Consider the following 20,396-nt stretch of genomic DNA (forward strand, 5'->3'; position numbering starts at 1 on the left):
TTGTTTTTCTGAAGTACATCCTTCTGTCTATTACATTACAGAAGAACTGACTGATTGAGACATTTTTCTGTACTATAGCACGTGTTTTCCTTTGGTGAAGCTGATTTCTTTTTACCCAGCACGAACGCTTGTTGTTCTGTCACATAGAATTCAAACCGTCTCTGATTCTCTTACAGCCTGTGCGATTCATTGGAATGGTAATGCTTGGAAAGCACTAATGCCGGAAGAGAATTAGGAGTGATAGCAAACAGTAAATGAGGCATGGCATTCGAGTAGCAGCATACAAAAAAACGGTGATGCTGAGTTACAACAGCATCATGTCAAAGAGCAGGGAGGAGGGTGACAGCCGCTTTCTCCACGAGGAACTGAAAACTCAGCGTTGTGTTAGGCGCTGGTACCAGCGTGCCAGGAGATGCGGGTAATTGGGAGGCCACACAGAGTGCATCAGGAAGTTTTCTGTCATTCCTAAACAAACGCTCCCTATTTAAATTCATGACAGTTGCACTGCGTCTTCTTCCACAACTGTAATTGGAGACAAACTCAGTTGCTATGTTCACGGACCGTTTCCATCTGATATTGCAACTGAGAAAGTGAGATTTTCTTTCCATTCCCCCTTTTTTTTCTACATACCTACAAACCATAGGTTTTTCACTTGTCGCTAATATTTTGACATGTAAACTTCAATCCTCAGCTGGTATAATTGTCAAACTAACTTTATCGGGGAGTATTTCAGCTCCCAGGTGGAGCTTTATCATTCCTCATAGTCATGACAGGAATAATAACAATAATAATAATAATAATAATGATAAAACTGAGAAGCTAGTAGGAAGTCTTGAAATTTATTTTTTTAACAGTAACAGAATGTCCTGGAATGCCGTGGAGATTTAGGTGTTCCACTTCTAACAAGCCAAATCTGTCCAAAGTATGAGGAGAAGGTGTGAACCGGGAACATAATGAATTAGAAGAAGGATGGGATGAAAGGGAGGAATTTAAGCAAAATAAAAAAAACTATGTTAGAACTGAAATCAGTACTTAAGATTGACATCTACAACAGAAAAACCTCCCAAAATAGCAAGGTACCATGTTCGAGTCATTAAAACAGATCTCATGTTTCCTAAAATTTGTTCCATTTAATTTTGTATTGATTTGTCACAGTATTTTTTTCTTACGGTTTTCACTCCGTATGCCTAGTTTGCCCAATGCTGTGTTCTTCACAGTACTGTGTAAGTCTGTGTTTACCCTGCATGGGAATGCTTGACTACAAGTGAAACTTCATCAACTGGAGATCTCTCCACTCTATTAATTTAAACAGCATTCCTAATTATTTTCAGTTCCCGCCACATCATTCCAAACTTCTTCAGCTGTTTGAAATATTATATTCCAAACTAAAATAACAATTCCTTCTCAGATAAGTATACTTTTTGTATTTTAAAGCTCATCATTATCTCCTGCAATTACCTCACCCGTAAGGAAGCAGATTTGAAGTCAGTGGATGTTTCACCACTTTGAAGATAGGTGCTGACTTAGGCACACTGCTGACAAAGGGGGATAATTAGCTTTATTCCAGGAGCTGAAGCATTCCTCTGAGTCACAGTTTCACCTTGCATTCTTCCTTACTGCTGTATGATGCTAATTTAGGGCTGCAATAACTCCGATATTTTAAGTTGCTGAAAGTGGCTAACCACTTCTTTGTGGGTGCTGACTGGGGAAGGGAGGGAGGGAGGGAGGGAGGAAGGAAGGAAGGAAGGGAGGGAGGGAGGAAGGAAGAGAGGAAGGGAGGGAGGGAGGGAGGGAGGGAGGAAGGAAGGAAGGAAGGAAGGAAGGAAGGAAGGAAGGAAGGAAGGAAGGAAGGAAGGAAGGAAGGAAGGGAGGGAGGGAGGGAGGGAGGGAGGGAGGAAGAGAGGGAGGGAGGAAGGAAGAGAGGAAGAGAGGAAGGGAGGGAGGGAGGGAGGGAGGAAGGAAGGAAGGGAGGAAGGAAGGAAGGAAGGAAGGAAGGAAGGAAGGAAGGAAGGAAGGAAGGAAGGAAGGAAGGAAGGGAGGGAGGGAGGAAGGAAGGAAGGAAGGAAGGAAGGAAGGAAGGAAGGAAGGAAGGAAGGAAGGAAGGGAGGAAGGAAGAGAGGAAGGAAGGAAGGAAGGAAGGAAGGAAGGAAGGAAGGAAGGAAGGAAGGAAGGAAGGGAGGGAGGGAGGAAGGAAGGAAGGAAGGAAGGAAGGAAGGAAGGAAGGAAGGAAGGAAGGAAGGAAGGAAGGAAGGAAGGAAGGGAGGGAGGGAGGGAGGGAGGGAGGGAGGAAGGAAGGAAGGAAGGAAGGAAGGAAGGAAGGAAGGAAGGAAGGAAGGAAGGAAGGAAGGAAGGAAGGAAGGGAGGAAGGAAGGAAGGAAGGAAGGGAGGAAGGGAGGAAGGAAGAGAGGAAGGAAGGAAGGAAGAGAGGAAGAGGAAGGAAGGAAGGGAGGAAGGGAGGAAGGAAGGAAGGAAGGAAGGAAGGAAGGAAGGAAGGAAGGAAGGAAGGAAGGAAGGAAGGAAGGAAGGAAGGAAGGAAGAGAGGAAGAGGAAGGAAGGAAGGAAGGAAGGAAGGAAGGAAGGAAGGAAGGAAGGAAGGAAGGAAGGAAGGAAGGAAGGGAGGGAGGGAGGGAGGGAGGGAGGGAGGAAGGGAGGAAGGAAGGAAGGAAGGGAGGGAGGGAGGGAGGAAGGAAGGGAGGAAGGAAGGAAGGGAGGAAGGGAGGAAGGGAGGAAGGAAGGAAGGAAGGAAGGAAGGAAGGAAGGAAGGAAGGAAGGAAGGAAGGAAGGAAGGAAGGAAGGAAGGAAGGAAGGAAGGAAGGAAGGAAGGAAGGGAGGGAGGGAGGGAGGAAGGGAGGGAGGGAGGGAGGGAGGGAGGGAGGGAGAGGTCAGCAACCTTGTTGGCTTTACTTGTGCAAGTGAAATTACTCCAGAGAACCTGAACAGAGATGTTGTGTGGTCCTTATTCTACATATCTGTAGGCCAAGTGACAGCCTAATCCTTCATTTCGTTTCTTTTCTGTTTTCTGCTGGGTAGCTATGTAGCCCAGCAATACCATTTGTAGAATATATGTATGGATGCCATTTTAAAAAATATGTTATGGTTGCTAAGTCACTCCAGAAGTTGTCGCTGCATGTGCCTGTGCATGAAAACAGTGTTACATCTCATGTTTGGCTTTGTTGCCTAAGGGTGATCTGAAAGTGGCAGGGTTGAATGTCCTGTTCTCTGAAGTTTCCCATTTACCTCTCGTGGGAGACTGTCTGGTTTGTTTGACACTTCTAATATGGGTCAGTAGCTGTCAGTACTGGATATTATCAAGCTGTTTGTAGCTGAGATAAAATTAATGCCAAAAAAGCACTCTCTGGTTTTCTAATTAATCCCACAGGAGAGCAAAAACTCATTTAAGTTAGAAGGTTAGCTGTCGGCAGCATCAGGAAGAGCTGGTTTCACTTCACTGAGCTGAATTAAAACTCCACATTAATGGAATTAAAGCACGTTGCTTTCTTAGACTCTTACATCCATCAAAGCAAAGGCTTAAAAGCTTTATAAACAACTGCTCTGCAACCTTCAATCCTTGACATAAGAAACAACATGCTGAGAATACATCATAAACCCAAAAAGTCTTAGGGTTCCCTTCACTGTTCTCCAGTGGAACTTTTTCAATACTGTATTTACCTTTTTTTTTTTTTTCTTTTGGTATTGTGAATAACAAATAATAAATCGGAGCTCTATTTTTGGGGGTGTTGCTTGTTTGTTTCTGCACCGATCGTATTGATAGACAAACTTTTGTGTACTTTTCTTCTGTGTGGCAGTTTCAGAATTGGCACCTCAAGAACGCTGCTCCAAAGCCAGTGTTCAGGGGAGGTCTCTACCCAGCCCGCGCCACCGGCTGCATTACTGCTTCTTTATGAGGAGGTGCAGATCAATTGATTTAGGAAGCAAATAATGACTTTTGTGTGTGTCAGTTTTGACTTTTCACAGCAAAGACATATGAAAACAAAAGGATTCCTAAATCTGTGCGGAAGCAAATAGAGGACAACTGTTCTTTGTTGATAAGAGATGGGTTCAGAGAGGAAAGCTGATGACTTTTCTAGCACTCTGTCTGTAAAGACAATGTGTATTGTTTTTATACGAGCAAAAGAGGCCAGGAAAAATTGTAGCTTGTAACAACCTTCTTTCTTCCACCCTCAATGCAATAGGCAGGCTTTGGGATGAATTCTGATTTGTGTCTCATGCAGTCTGATCCCTTAATGGTGGTTTGCCCTTATTTTTGGTTGACAGATTGCATTATAGAAGTTTTAAACACAATAAATATTTCCCTAATGTGACTGCTTCATCCCAGGCAGGGGTTTCACTGGGATATTGTGTGCTGGTGAAAGTGTCATTTGCGAAGGGAAGGCGGTGGTTCATGTTGTCCCTACAGGGAAAGGGTTTATGATGCCGCCTCCAGTTTCAGCATCACCCACACAGCAGAAGTGCCACCACCTTTGGGCTAGAACAGAGTTAAAAATAAGGAGTCTGGCTACGCGCCTTCTTGTTACTATAATACTTACTGATATGATTATTTTCATAATATACATTTCAAAAAATATGTTGACACCAGGCTGCTCTATTTTTAGTATTTAACAAGGTCACGAAATGGCAGGCCTTGACTAAGAAGTAGATTTAAAACAAAAAAAACCAACTTAAATCCATTAAAAAAGAGAGGTTGGATTCTTGGCTTCCTGTTTTGCCCCTTTATTATTCATTTATAATCTCATTCTTTGTTCCTTCACTCATATAAATTGTCTTACAGTATATTCCCATTGTCTCAATGAAATAAAATTAAATGGAATTAAGTTAAAATGGGTATTTTACAGGATGTGAGAATCATTTCTTCAGAGAAAATCCATCTCATGTGGCTGTAGTACTGAGTAGTATATTGAAATATTATTACTTTATATTATTAAAACTATTACGATGTTCATTCTGTATCATTTCAGAGAAAGGGTAGCATTTTCATGAGGCTAAATGTCGAACTTTGAATACTTAGATCTGTGAGTGTAAGAATATGCTACTTACCTACATATCTCAACAGGGATGTAAGTGTCGATGTTCAGGCATTCATCACAGAAAATGTTGGTGGCAGTAACTCAGAATTTTTATTTTCTTTTGTGCTACAAAGGACATGACACATAGACAAGTTTATTAAGCATGTGGTGGAAATGGCTTCTTTCTGCTGGTTCTGCCACTTTGACAGAAGCCACCAGGAGCTTTATCTTTTAAATAAGTCAGTCAGGAATGATACCAGAGCGCTGTTTCTGTCTCCAACTGGATAGGCACTTGTGTCAAGCAGTGATTAAACTCTGTGTTTGATTTTTAGGTGTCATTGTATTCATGACGATACCTTAGAAGGCATAAGCTTGTATTGAGCATCAAACTTGATTTTTATAATTATGTACAAAAAATGACTTTTCATATCACCAGTTACAAATTATTTTCATGAAAAAAGCCAAGGACTCATTTGAACTCTTTCACAGATGCCTAAGATTGGAAAAGGGTTTCTAATGGGTGGCACATTGGCAATAGCTGAGCCCCTTGCTTGGAAGGAGTGAGGTATCAGGTTCTTTGCACAGATTTGCATGATAAGGTAGTCATTCCAGTGAGGGATACTGGTGACATCTAGCGCTTGAATGGTTTCGTAATTTCAGGAGAATACTGAATTGAAATCATTGCTTTGATTCATACTTGTTATGGGATTACATTACTTAATAGAACATCCGATATAATAGAAAATATATTGCCATCCTAGTCTTTTTTTTTTTTTTTTTCACTCCATCATTGAAATGCATTTTGTTTTCCCGAGAATCTGCTCCTCCCTCTGAATATTCTTCTTTTGCCAACGTGTCTGGATAATCCTTTGGTTGATTTGCTGCTTCTTGCCCCAGCCGTAACAATGCTGTGTGAGGATAACTCCTAAGCAGATGAGGTGGCACAGCACAAATTCTCAAGGACAGTGATTAGTGAGTTCTGGGTACCTTGCCCTTCTGCTGAGACGTCACACATCTGATTTTCTGATGTGTATATACCTCCCCACAAACTTTCTGAACACGGATGAGTTACGGCAGTTTACACAGAGCACAATGGTCACAACAGGGAATACCAGGTAGCAGGTCTTTCTTTGTCCTGTGGCATTGTATCGTGCGTCTCAACTCTACAAGTTACACAGAAACATCATCTCTGTGCTGTCAGGCAGACAGTATTGGCTCTGCTACAGGATAAAATGCAGGTAAAATAGATGCGTAGCTGACTAATGTTGAATGTCTCAGCTTTTAATGAAAATAAGGTGCGCTTCTTCTGAACAAACAGCTCGAGTCGTATACAAAGCTTCAAAGCAAGACAAAATCTGCAGTTGGTAGAATCAATGATATAATACTGACTTAAAGATTTAGTTTTAATCTATACTTTCCGTTATTAATACTGGGCCTCACTATGTGATGTAGACATTTAAACTAATCAGAAGATACGCGCAGATGCTTCTACTTGTCATTTTTATTTTTTAAACACATTTTCTTGGTTAAGGAATGCATTTTGTTATCACAGAACTGCCTTTGACCGATGCTGTGTTGTTATCCATTTATATTTACGTGAATAGTAATGGTACCATACTATTATACAATAGTACAATATTGAAGTTAATTTATACTGTGTAATTTATTTGGTTTATGTAATATGGTAACTAGGTTCCTCAACCATGACAACACATAGGAGAGAAACCATTAGACCTCAGGATTTTCAATCGGAAAGATTTCTCTTTCACAGAGTCTGTGTTTTGCTTAGAACATATCTTGGTTTTTAGTAAAAGTTGTGTCTTAGATTGATGTAATTTCATGTGGAAAAAACTTGAGCTACTTAAAATCTGATAGAAATACTGAATGTTGGTTGAAATTTTTAAAATTCGAAGTTGCATTGTGGTGCAATTATAAGCAGTGCATGTCCTGTTCTCCTGAGCATTCTGCCTGAAAAACACTGAGAATTAGGTTGATAACATCATCATTTACTGTTTTACCTTCTGCTCTGAAATTAACTTTCTGTTTTATGGTTAGTATATTTAGCAAAACAATTAGCAACTGAGTTATTTTAAGTCACTGAACTGTGTGTACATGTACATTTTTTTTAAAAGAATGAGACAGAAAAAGGGCAGTTATTCTTTTCACTATCTGCTCTTAGTGAGGAATGAAACCTGATTTTAAACACGAGAGATTGTAGGGTTGAGCCCTTTTTTGAGGAGATGAGCATCACTGAAGTCAAAACGCTTTAGACACGTGTAAAACAGTCTGATAGTTATTTCTCTTTTGGCGTTAGCTATACTGCTAGAGACAATAAGAGCAACTTGCATTTCTTTAACCAATGCTTTTCTTTATTCTTCCTTGGTCATACAGTCATTCCCAGCACAGCACTGCAACGCGTCCACCCACAGTGAGCTTGCAGCGGACCATTTCTGTGGAAGGGTAAGATGATTCTCTGTTGAAGCTGCCTGTAGAGCTCTCAGATACCACTAAGCCAGGCACTGAACTACCCACATACGCATAGCTGTTAACGAGGTGTGCTTTGGCATACCACAGCGCTTAAGTCCGTGAGATGAAGAAATAAACACTTTCAGATTCGTACTGATCCTTTCTAGATACTTACACTGAAAGGTTTGGTTTTCATGGAGATGAGAGTATCTGTCATGGAGATATATTAGCTACAATCTCTTCAATTCATCTCACTTGACTAGTGTTAATATTTACGTGTGTTAGCTGGAAAAATGGTTCCCACTAATCACAGAAATACCCAGTGAAGTCTTACTCTATTTTCTTAATGTATGCATGAGTTCTTTTTGACAAAGTGGTGTCCTGAACTAAAGATGAAGAAGTACCGATAGAGAATAACAATCCCGTGCTGGCGTATATCTATGTATATTCATGTGCCAATTATAGAGGTATAGATCTGAGTACTTAGCTGACTATTTTAACAGAAATAACTGGGTAAAATATGATTAATTCACAACCACATTTAATATTTTTGCATCTTTGCGATATTAGAAAAGCACATATTTAACAAACACAGATTTTGGTTGCACTGACTGGCATAGTTCACAAAAAAAATGTTAGCTTTGTTTCTCCCCTCCCATAGAAATGGGTAACTGTGTGAAATATTTTGTGGGTGTGGGTGAGAACTTGTCATTGGCTGCTCTCAGGTCCTATTTCAAAGCTTTTCTTTCTTGTGATAAAAGTGAGAATCCAAAGGAACGATGTTATCATGTTTTATTTTGCTTTATGTTGCAATCTTACTGTGATGCAGTCAGAAAATAGAATGGTAGACACGTGAAATGATCCACTCCTAAGTGAAGCCTGAAACGGTTTTCTCACAAGTCCCAATTTTTTGTTCCGTATCTAGGACTCAGATCGAAGATTTTAAGTTTTTATTTATAATTAAGTTTTTATTTAGATGTGTAGGACAGCTATAGCAATTACTCATTGAAAACAAGACTAAATAATGAAATTGCTCCAGGAGAGGTGCATACGGCTTAAGGGCTGCCATCTGGAAGGTAATTCTATAAATGAAGCCCTCATCATCCAGCCTCCTTGTTCAACACAGGGCTACTTTCAAGCTAGAGAAGGTTGCTCAGGGTCTTGTCCAGTGCAGCTGTGACTGTCGCCAAATGTGGAGATTGCACAAGCTCTGGGCAACCTGTCTCAGTGCTTAAACACCCTCATTTGGGATTTCTTGTCTTTATCTACCTCTTTCTCTCTAACGAACAGAGAGTCATAATAAATTCCCATGTCTTTTTCCTCAAATCAGCTCATGAATAAATTGATGTTTGAAATAAAACTGAGCTTCAAGAACAAGTTTATCAATTAAACTGGCGATTAAATTTAAATTTTTTAAAAAAAAAGGGGAGAAAAAGAAGAATTTGCTAAATTGAGATTTAAGACAGAAATTCTATTATGATGTCTCTGACTTGGTCTACTGAACTCCATAATTCAGGATGTATCCTACAGGTTTAAACTCCTACTGAAGTCTGGAAATCAATCTGTCTACATGAATTTTTAGATGAATTGCAGAATCTGCACTGGCCATGCAGACAACTTGCATATATTTTGTATGAATCATTAGAGCGCAGGAAATCTGCAATTGATATTACAGGTCTCCTGCTGTTCAGGAGGTGGAAGAATATCTGGCTTGTAATTATTACTAATCAACTTACACTGAGTCATATTTCATTTCACATAGGAAAGTGGGACTGCTAGCCTATTACACCGCTGAGCGAAAATAAGTAATCATCTCAGCCCTAAATATTTCATTATGTTAAAGCTCAATTTATTCTAATGTTTTTGTGAGGTCCACGCTGCTAAGTATGTTTATAGCTAATACAATTTGAGGTCAAAACAAAGTTATTTTTCTCTTTTAGGAACCGGGTTTTCCTCAGTAGAGTCCTGTGTTTAGGTGACTCACGGTATTGCTTTTGAGATGCTCTTTGTGAAGAGCTGCTTTACCTGCGAGGCATCCCTGGCACACCCTTAGCGCTGGCTCGGTGTGACCGACTGGGTAGGCACTGAAGTCGTGTAATTATTGGGTCCTGTGAAGGAGAAATGAAATATGGGAGGGTTAAAGAAATACAGGGGGAATTGCATTCGCTGGCATTTATTCCCTTCCACCCTGTTGAATGTGTGATAATTGAGCTGGCTAGAATAGATTTTTTTAAAAAACTTTAATAGTTTCTTCGTCTAGGTAATGGATTCCTATGTAAAACCATTTTTTTTTTTTTTTTAGGGAGGGTACAGCAAAAAAAATGATTAGCAAGGTGAAAAAAATAAAGATGATTTTAAAGATTAAATTTTCTTTATATTCAAGCCATATATTCTTCACAGCTTAATAACTGTACGTGGGGTAAACAGATTTATCATGTGTATAGAAGCATGAACTTCACAGGTGTTTGATGTCATTGTTAGTGCCATCTAATTAGTAACTTCCCTGATGCTTTATTTGCATGGTTGAAAAACAAGAAAACTATAATGTTTGGATTTGAAAATATTGTTCGTCTGAGTTTTTTTGAAATGGCTTTGATGAACGATTTTACCTGTGAGTATTCAAAATAGGAAAAATACTGGATGAAAGCTAAAACCTGTTATTTGGACATCTTGCTGTACTATCGCACGAAGCTATAATGTTAGTGGTGTCTGATAGCTGTTCCCTCTGCAGTTGACATTCAGACTAAATTGTATTTCATATGCTACCAGTCATCTCTGCTGCTGAGCTTCTTAGATACTGGCGTTTCAACTTCTTTGATTAAGAGTGCTTTGATGGAAATTTTAAATGAATTTATCAACGTGACTGAGTATCTCATATATATATAAATATTTATACATAAATAAACAGCATTTGAACCATGACTAAGGGTAAGAATTTTTATTCTGAGCAGCACAGATATTACAAACTGCTTTGTGTTTCCAAAGTGTCTTATATAAATGAATTCTGGGCGCTTGCTACTAACTATTAACGGACTGTGTATTGGTATTTTGAGACGTGGCTTAAAGGCATTGCTATTTTTAGCTATTCTCGTAGCCCTTGAATACTTTTCTGACCCCTGACAGTGCAATGCGCTTCCCCATCACCATTTCCATCTTATCTATCCCCGTTTACAAATGGAAAAGCTGGAGCGTTCATGGTAAATAGAGCCATCGAATGCTGTAAGCAATACTTTATAGAAAAGTGGTTCCAATATGGAACCAATATTTTTTAAAAGCAGGATGCAGAGCAACCTTTCTAGTATGGAGTTGCCTGTGCTGGGTATAGCAGGTGGAACAGAGATGCAGTTTTCAGGATTTATTTTGATTATTAGCATGTAAATAAGGCACCTCTTTGATCAGGGAAGAGAGACAAGTGCTTATGTGAGACCAAGTATAAATGAAGAAGCATACTGGAATAATCATCTCCCTTTCAAAGTTAAAGAGGATATTAGCTGTCCTACATTGTAGCTCTAGAAATCAATGAGGTTTCTCAAATGTAGGAGATGTACTCCTGTGCATTCAAAGTAAATGTCAGGCGTCGTGGTAAAAATATAGACCAGCTTCACTTTCCAAATAAGAGATTATTCCCGTATGCCAATCCCATCTTGCTAGCTCAAAGCCGAAAACTGCCTGGTGTGCAGGCTTTAATTTCTCTACAAAAGACAAAATGAAAGACTGGTGAAGTCCAGAGGGGTTCTCACAAAACAAATGAAGTTGCACACGTATAAGCCAGCGGCTCGTGCATGCATCAGTCAGGTTGAAGCCTGGCTCCCAGTAGGTTCCCTCGTATTAAACATACTTCAAAGTTTGTGACAAGTTAGACATGATGTTTGCAGAATAAATGCTTAAAACGTGTAGTCAGTATTAAAGTTAGGATAAAGTATTGCTTCTACAGTCAATGCCAACATTCAAACAAGAAATGCCAAGGAAACCATAGTCAAATAAACAGGTAAAATACTTGTCTCAAGCAGAATGGGTAACTGTAGTAAGCAGAATTATATTTTGCTATGTGATATGAGAAATGCACATCTCATTAAAGGCCAAATGCTTAGCTGTTAGTATATCACCGTTTAGTAAAATGAAAGAATAAGTCACAAATCAACGACATGTAATGAAAATGAAGGCTCTGCACATGACCGAAACGTTGGCTCGGTTTAAGAAGGCAAAGTTACCCCTGTGGGCTGCGATGCTCAATGGGAGAGCAACAGATAGGAGAAAGGTTTCCTTATCTCTGTTCTTTTCAACCATGATTGAGGTCAGGATATTGATAATGAAAGTCACAAATCAGGGACCAGACCCCACTGGGTCAGGTGCAACGCTGGTGGGTGAGGCTGGCGTGTCCCAGGCTCCGAGATGGTAAAGGACCAGGGACTGGAGAAAGGAAGATCTGCCAGCTCCTTCCCACTGCCGGGTCGTGGGGCGTTGGAATCCTCCCAGGAAAGGCAGATGAGAGGGAGGGCTGGGGAGGAAGGCGAGGGGCAGTGGCTGCTTCACATGTTGGTGGAGAGATTTTGCCAAGCCTAAGAGGGGAATAGTAAGGGAAAGTAAAAGCCAAGATGCCACAGAAGTGGTGTTGAAATAAAACAATAGATGAGAGCACCGGGGACAGGTTTTTCTCTAAATCGTTGTGAAGCAGAGTTGTAGAAGGTGTTAAAGAAAATTTAAATAAGCTGAGTAAGTTTGGTTTCGCCTGAACTTCGAAGTCTTTTTAAAAAATGTGCGTGCATATTCCAGGCCTTCAGCCGCTTAAGATTTCAAATTCTCTCTTGTGTGATTAATCAGATTTTAAAGCCTCATACAGACTGTCACATTCTCTGTCCATCCTGGCTTGCTGTGTTAAATGCTGTGAAGAAGAATGCTCAACCTATTTGAATTACCTTTTTTGGGTCCTTCCAGTATGAAAGCCCTTTAGCTGTCTGAAATAAACGTGCAGTTATTTATCAGAATTTTTTGAAGCATGAGATGAAAACTAGAAGTATTGCACTGAGAGAGAAATGGCTTGATCAGCCAAGTGAATAAGCCGGCATAGCTCAGTGCTCACACAGCGAACCCTCACAAGCCGAACACCATAGTGCACAGGAGAAGGGTACTTTGAGCCCTTAGATTTGGGGTTTCCCCCCCCCCCACTACTGTATGACCTTAACCAACTAATAGAATTTATCTCTACTTCAATTTTGCCTCCTGCTGTTTGCTACTTTAAGTAGCTTGAATGTTTTTCGTCGCATGGGATGTGTGTGGTGCTTTGCACGCAGCCGTAGTTGGGTGCTGGGTGCTACCCTAACCCACGCAGTAATATACGTAAATATTCGTCTGGGCATTCTGCGAGGTGCGTCACTGTAACACCAAATCAGCGCGTGCATGAATGGATGTGTGATTGCAATATCCTTTGTGAAGCAAACAGCATTTAAAAAAAAAAAAAAAAAAAGAAAACCACCAAAATAACAAAAAACCTGCAGCCAAAGCAAGATCAAAGCCATATTTCTAAGTCCCTGCAGATTTGGGATACCTCATTGACTGTCTGTAACTGAAGAACGCTCTAGGATATGGTATTTGAAAGCACCCAGTGCGCTTAACATTTCTGTAGATGTTCCAAGAAGCACAAAATCATTCTAATGCCCCAATTTTATAGATGGTGCAAAAGAAGCAGAAAGGCAGAGCTGTGTCGGTGTGAGATGAATACTAAAACTGACTCTATTCTTTAACGTAGCCAGCAGCACAAAATAAGCAAATTAAAAATGGATTTTCCTTCAGTTAGTTACTATAAAAATGACTTGTTTTCAGAAAGCTCCTCCCCTTCCTCTATCGGTCCAGTTTTTAATCTCTTAAATTAAATCTATAATTACTATGGATTCACAATCTATAGAAGGATGATAAGGATACTTAATTTTTTTTTGGTCTTATAATTTTCTTATAGTAAAAGAGTAAACCGATCAAAAGAAATATTTAGTACAAATGTAGCAAATACAAAACACTTAGATATTTTGAAGATAATGAACAAATATAACAAACATGAACCAAAAAAACCCCCACTGATCATGAGGAAAATTGCCTCACATTTTTGATTTATTTTTGTTAATCGCATTTTTATGACAGGAGAAATTTTCTTCAGTGCGGAAGCTTTACCCACTCTGATTTGTTACTGCTTATTGGTTTCAGATATTAATTTAATAATACTTTGCTCTTACATCAGGCCTGCAATTTATAATGTGCTTTACAGAATCTGATCACATGCGTTCCCTGAAGCAAGAAACCAAGTCCATCCAAATTGATTCTCCCATTGATTTCTGAGCCTGTAAATTTGTGTGGATTGCAGCACTTTATTTGCTCCTTTGCTCCTGGCTCAATTATAGTGAATCTTTCTTTCTTCTTTCTCTACCTTTTTAATTCCTTCCATGTTCTCCTTTACAGATGCACTGTCTCCCTTTATTCTGCTCACTCTTTTCTTTTTTTTTCTTTTTGTCTTTTTTTTCCCCCTTCTGCTGCCTTCTGTCAGTCCAGGAATGTTTTCATCTCACACTCCTTTCTAATTTCTGCTTGATTTCCCCTGCTGCTCTTCTCTGTTTGTATTTGGTACATAGCTGCAGGAGGGCGCGAAACATGCACACACAGAATTAAAGTGCCAGTGCGCTTTGTGAGCCGCTAGAAACTTACCTTCAGCCCTATTTATCACAGAAGAAATCGTAAATGGGATAAGTAGGTAAAGCTGGACGCAGAAACATGCATTTCGGACACGCTGGCTCTTAGGCTGTTCCTTTTCACTAGGTAGCTAGAGAGTGCCACCTGTTGTCTCCAAACAAAACAGTCAGCTTTTAAAATTTGAAAGTTACCCTGAAATTACCTTTGCCTCAGTTGCTGTTTTCTGTAGAGAACGGCACATTTTTACTGAGCGCATTATGGTTGGACTCGATGATCTCAAAGGTCCTTTCCAACCATGAAGATTCTATGATTCTATGATTTACTGCAAGTAAACATCGTTCACATTGGAGTTACTTTTCTTTCACTTCTTACTCTCCCATCACCATGTCATCTTTAATGCCATTACTTCCTTTCCGGCATTTATCTGCATTCTGTCTAAAGTCCCTTCATGTGTATGGCAATGACATTCATAAAGAATTTTAATAGAGGCAAAGGAGTTCTTCCTAATGTTGCTTCACAGGTATTAAAGAAAAATGGGGGCACCTGTTCTTAGATCTCCTTAATCGTATTAAAAGAGATGACTATAAACTTATTTTCCAGATGAATAAATACATAACATGCTCATCTTTATCAAAATTAACCTTTTCTTTGAGTACGGCTCCAGCACCGACAGATAACTCTTTTCTGTGTTTCTATTAAGAGAGGACTTCGCCGGTGGCTGGTATTGTAGTTCGTTTGCTTGAGAAACTTTGTTCCGACTTTAACTTCATAGCACACTACAAAGTTTTATTATCATTATAAAGGATGTGGTTTTTTTCATTTTCACACTAAGTACACTATGCAAGTGTGAAGCACGATGTATTTTTAAAATTGTAGTAATTTATTACACTATGGCGAATTGGCATATACCTTCTGCTTCCTGCAGTTTTTGCAGTGTAGTAGTGGCTGAAGGTTGTTTCTATGATGATACAACGACACTTCTGTGTTCTTGCATCCACTTCTCAGATTCTGCAGGATACCGAGATATGAAAGAAATATGAAGGCGTGTTACGGTTGGTCAGTCTCTATACAGCTAAATTTGAGTCATGACCAAAATGACCTGATTAGGCTAAAGAGCAGGAGCCAAACTCATTGTGTTCTAATCACGGCTTCTGACATTTCCCCGTATTGTTTGAGCTTCCTCTGAACGTAATCATCCAAGAGCAGAATGTGAATTTTGCTGTCAAAAGGCCAAAATTACAAAACGGCACTGACAGCATTTTAGGCATAAATCTGCTGACTTGATCAGAGAGAGAGATTAACAACTGGGCCAAATTTTTGTTGAGCTGGACAGCTTACTATTCAGTGGATGCCCAGTTGTACTGACCTAGTTCTGCCCACAGCACTGGCTTTCAACTTCGTGATCCAAGCTGCCTGTCGTACGTGGAAATACTCAGTTTCATTTTCAACAAGAGCTCTTCTGATTTCTCACCAGCACAGCATGCAAATTTATGTGTTTGACTTTACTGCCTCTTTCTCCTCAACACTCAGGTAAATAAAAACGGCAGTAGCTCAGCTCTCGCAAAGTATTTTTGACCTGTAGGACTCGAAGATGGGCAAGTGTCACCGAAGTAGTTTGTGGATGAGGAAGTTGAAGCTGGAAGAACAAACGGCTCGCCAAGATCACACAGCAGCGCATGGGCCGAGCGGGGGAAGGAATCCACGCTCCCACCTCGCTGTCCTAGTTCCGCTCCAACCCCCAGGCCACCCTTCCTAATTAAAAACCAGTTTAGACTTCTTAGATCTGGATTATTATATATCTAATCTGCACGTATTTAAGAAGGTGCTAAAAGTGTTGCAACATGGTAAATCAACAGCAATGATCCAAGAGAAAAGAAAACCCCCTTTATTTTCTGATCGATTAAAAATACTTCAAGAATATACAAACTCAAGACAGTATGTCTTTTTCCCACAGCTGTGTTTTTAAAAGATTGTTTTCTGACTATACAATGTTAAGAAAAAGTTATAATATGAAGGACTATATGGAGTAGGACTAATACTTTCACTAAAGGTTACGATCACCTTTAAAATATTAAAAATTAGCTTTAGGTTTTTTTCTTTCAAAAATATTAGGCTCGGTTTCAGAAAGTTGAGATGTTATTTGAAGATCATGATCAAGCTGGGGATACTGTTGGAACATTACTGCTGGGCAAAGACGAACAAACGTCTACTGATTTTGGAATTACCGTGTAAAGGTTAAGTCCCCATGTAGACAGCACCAAATAAGACATCCCTCGATGCATCACTTCTCTCTCTCCCTTTGTTTCTTTTCTTTAAAAACAAAATGGAAATGAAAAAGCCATTCACATGATGTAGAATTGTTATGTAGTGGACAGGAAATATTGGATCTTTTTTACAGGAAGCATGCTGGAGCATGTTTCTGTAGATTGTGTGTGTGCACGTGTTTACAATTGTCATTTCGCTGGTAACTTTTATTTGTAAAAATTGAGAATTAGAAGAACATCCTATTGCTCTGTGAGGAGTCACAGACACATAAATGTATGTGTTTGTGAGTGTTTGCAGGGCTGGGCTTAAGATTTACACATACACATATAACAGAGGGCTGGGTTTAAGATTTACACGTACTAATATAACAGCATTTACACTTTTTCTGAAAAGTAAATTCTTAGAGGGATTTGAAAGGGGGTAAGTACCGATAAATATGGTGTGTGTGTACACATACGGTTGTGTGTGCTTGTGTATCCAAGGGAGAGACAGATCTGAGGCCTCGTACGTAGAGTAGAGATTGGGAATCGGAATATCTGGGACACTTTCTCAAGGAGGCTACCTTGCTTGCTTAGGAAAGGCATCTCTTTCTGGACATTGGTTTTCCCATCAGTAAAATGCATGTTATTATGTTTACATCCTTTGGGGCACATTTTCAATTTACAGATGGAAAGTGCTGTATGAGATGTAGCTGTTATTATTTATTGATTTCCATCATAACGAACAACTCTTTAAACCAGTAAGACAAAAGTCTGGTTCAGTGACAAAGCTGCTGTGTGACTTCACAATTGCAAGCTCCAGATAATGTCAAACCAGAGTTTTTCATGAGATTCTGCTCTATTAGCTCAATCATACAAATGTTATTTGCTCCAAATCTGTCGGGATCAAAGACACTTGTCATTGCTTTGCCTAGAGTTTCAGATTTTTTCTTTGTTCATTTGTTTACAAAGCAAGACTAGAACTCGAAATAAAAAAGGTACCACATAAAGATTGATTCTACTTGTATATACAGTATTGCTATAAATTAGATTATAAAGTGTCTTCATTGTTTTGGTTTTTCTTTGAATAAATCCACCACTTAGCTTTGTGAAGGCGACTCCAGTGCGCTGAAATTAATAGAGATGTTTGGATTCAACCATGAAGAAAAGTAAATAAATAATGCTGGTTAATGCCTGCCTTGTCTTTTCTCCAATTAACACATTTATCTCATTTGTTAAATGGTTTCTTTAGGCAATAACAGGCCATTCTGTGTTAAGCAAAATATAGTATGCTTAAGATGCCTTGAGAAAGGCGTACACACTAGGAGTTTTGAATGGATAAACATTATCATTTTGTTTCTATGCAGAGAACCTCGAAAAATCATCCTGCACAAGGGCTCCACAGGACTTGGTTTTAACATTGTGGGAGGAGAAGATGGGGAAGGCATTTTCGTGTCTTTCATCCTCGCAGGCGGCCCTGCCGATCTCAGCGGAGAACTGCAGCGAGGAGACCAGATTTTGTCTGTAAGTATTTGTGTTGGGCTTCCCTGGCCAACTGCTTCATCTTGGTCTCTCTCTATACTTCAAGGGACACAGAAAGAAGTCTTTTTGGTTTCTGGGTTGTGAAATACAAGCTGGAAACAGCTTGTCGTTGAATATTTTGTTGATTTGCTCTTTTTTTTTACTGCATTTGTAAATGGCGTTACTGCACTTTGTTAAGGCTATCTACAGTTTGGCAACACCGCAGAGAAGACCTAAACACACATCTCCCAGCTTAGCCCATTATCCAGTTCCATTTGCCCAAAATACATTGCTGAATCCAAAGATATTTCTCAATTTTAATTTTTCTTTGAGAAGAAAACACAGTAGGATGAAATAATCTGGGCTGGTGGTGCCATCTGGTGTGCACTACACTGCTTAGCAAGCGGACCAATACAAGAAGGAGACTAATTAGGTTATGTTAATTATCTCTCTGCCTCTAATGAATTTGATGATCTCTCTGAAATTCATTTTCAAATTTTAGAGGATAAAAGGCTTTGTAGCCTGGGGTTATATTTTGCATACTTAGTGTCAAAAACATCTTTTTAATTTTTCTTTCATGCATGTATTGATAGCACGCGTTTAAAAACACAGAGCATTTATGTTTTAGGCTCTGTCAAGTAATTGAACATCTGACTGAAACAATCTGAATGTAAAGGATTTTGAATGGCAATGAAAGCCTTGAAAATGTTGTTAAATATCCATTCATATCATGCTGCCTCGCAGAAAAAAGAAACTATCCCTAGTTGATACAGTTGTGGGTGTTTCACGCAAAGTGCATAAATAGCCTTAAGGCAAAGGACTGGAACACAGGAATTCTTCATCCCGGATGAGTGATGGACCCACCGGGCTGCAGTGTCCCACTCGCCCCCACTGTCCTGCTTTCTGTCCCGGTGGATCTTGCATCCTCGGCTGCACTTGGCTTAGCAGCAGGGGCAGAAGATGGCTGTAGCCTGGTCGGTTTGCACCGTGGTTACGTTTCATTTTCCTGGTCAAGGTTTAAATCCTTTCACGAGGAAGCTGGAAGTGATTTTCCTACAATTCCTTTTCAAGGCCAGGCTGGACGGGGCTCTGAGCAGCCTGGGCTGGTGGGAGGTGTCCCTGCCCATGGCAGCAGGTTGGAACGAGATGATCTTTAAGGTCCCTTCCAACCCAAACCATTCAATGATTCTATGATACATTGCTTAAGAGTTTATTCTGGCCAATTCTATGAAAAGTGGCTTTGCCTTCCACCTGTCAAATTTTTGTTGTGAAAAGGTGTCTGGGGCTGCTTTGCCATACACGGAAAATCTGGCTTGTTAACACCAAAGGGATGCAGTAACCAAGTTATGGTGAATTTTATCTAGACCTATTGCTTGATAAAACTTTAAGAAAAATTGAGAAAGGGCAAATAAAAGATGTTTAGGGGCCATAAAAGATCCCCAAATAGAAAGTTTGCAGGAAACTGCAAGAAAACCAAAACAGACTCTTACACGTGAAGAGATAAGGAAGGCAAATGCCTGTGCCAAGAAGAACACAGACGAAAAACCTGAAGAATAGAAATAGAAATGTCTTCAGGACAATTATGCAATTTATTTTTCTTTGACTAAATGCAGCAAAATAAGGCTAACTGAAAGAGCACTATGAGATCAAAGCCTTTTACAGTACATAGGATTCAGAAATCCAGCAGCTCAGATACAAACTTAAAAGTCCATTTTCCTTTATTTTCAAGCAAGGGTACATTTGGCTCTGTAGGATACTGCCACAGTTGAGTTTTTAACTCTGATTTTTGTCTGTTTCGTAGCAATGTTTTCCATAAGTTCTAATTTAAAGTTGCCAGTGTTGCTGCAGCTTTTAGTTGTCATGCAAGAGTAGTTTATTTGTTCATTGAGCAGAGAGGGATGGAAATTATTACTAAATTAGGCTGCATGCATATCCCCAGGCAATCACTGCTGACTTATTTAGTCACAAATAACTATTATAAATCTGTTTTTCCATATTCAAATGAAACAAATTTCATGCGCAGGCTGCTTTTAGACCTGATTAATCTTAGACCACTGTCTGGTGAAGGGCCCCAGACACCTTAGGTTTATAAGGGTTGCACATAGTAGGTCTGTTTCTCTCTTTTTATCCTTTCGTGTCTTATCCCTCTGAAACACCTATTTCCCTACAGAAATAGTTTCCCTATTTGTTTCTCAAAACATGACAAATCTGGTTGACCGAGAACAAATAGTACCCCTCAAAGCTAGTATTTCTAATTAACTCAAGCTTGGTTAAATTTCTTTCAAACAGGAAGCAATGCAACTGATTTAAATTTTGGACATCTGGATTTAATTCTCGGATTTAGTTCGTTGTCCTTTTGTGTAACCTTGGGTGAGAGGCTTTATTTTTCTAAGCCTCCGTCTCCCACATGGAAGAGGAGAAGCACAACAATTTCCTAATTCATGCCTGTGCTGTGGATACAGCAAAG

At 39.6% G+C, this 20,396-nt stretch overlaps 1 protein-coding gene across 46 annotated transcripts in view; it reads left to right on the forward strand.

The window, feature by feature from the left end:
• Nucleotides 1-20,396, forward strand: part of DLG2 (discs large MAGUK scaffold protein 2) — a 1,061,709-nt gene that overhangs the window by 799,215 nt on the left and 242,098 nt on the right. For all 46 annotated transcript variants that reach the window (XM_074572424.1, XM_074572415.1, XM_074572416.1 and 43 more), the window contains 2 exons: nucleotides 7,416-7,484; nucleotides 17,776-17,932. In XM_074572424.1, the coding sequence (XP_074428525.1) occupies nucleotides 7,416-7,484; nucleotides 17,776-17,932 (226 nt within the window). The remainder of the gene's footprint in view (nucleotides 1-7,415; nucleotides 7,485-17,775; nucleotides 17,933-20,396) is intronic.

This window comes from Larus michahellis, chromosome 1, assembly GCF_964199755.1.
Source record: "Larus michahellis chromosome 1, bLarMic1.1, whole genome shotgun sequence".
In the NCBI taxonomy this organism is placed as follows: Eukaryota; Metazoa; Chordata; class Aves; order Charadriiformes; family Laridae; genus Larus; species Larus michahellis.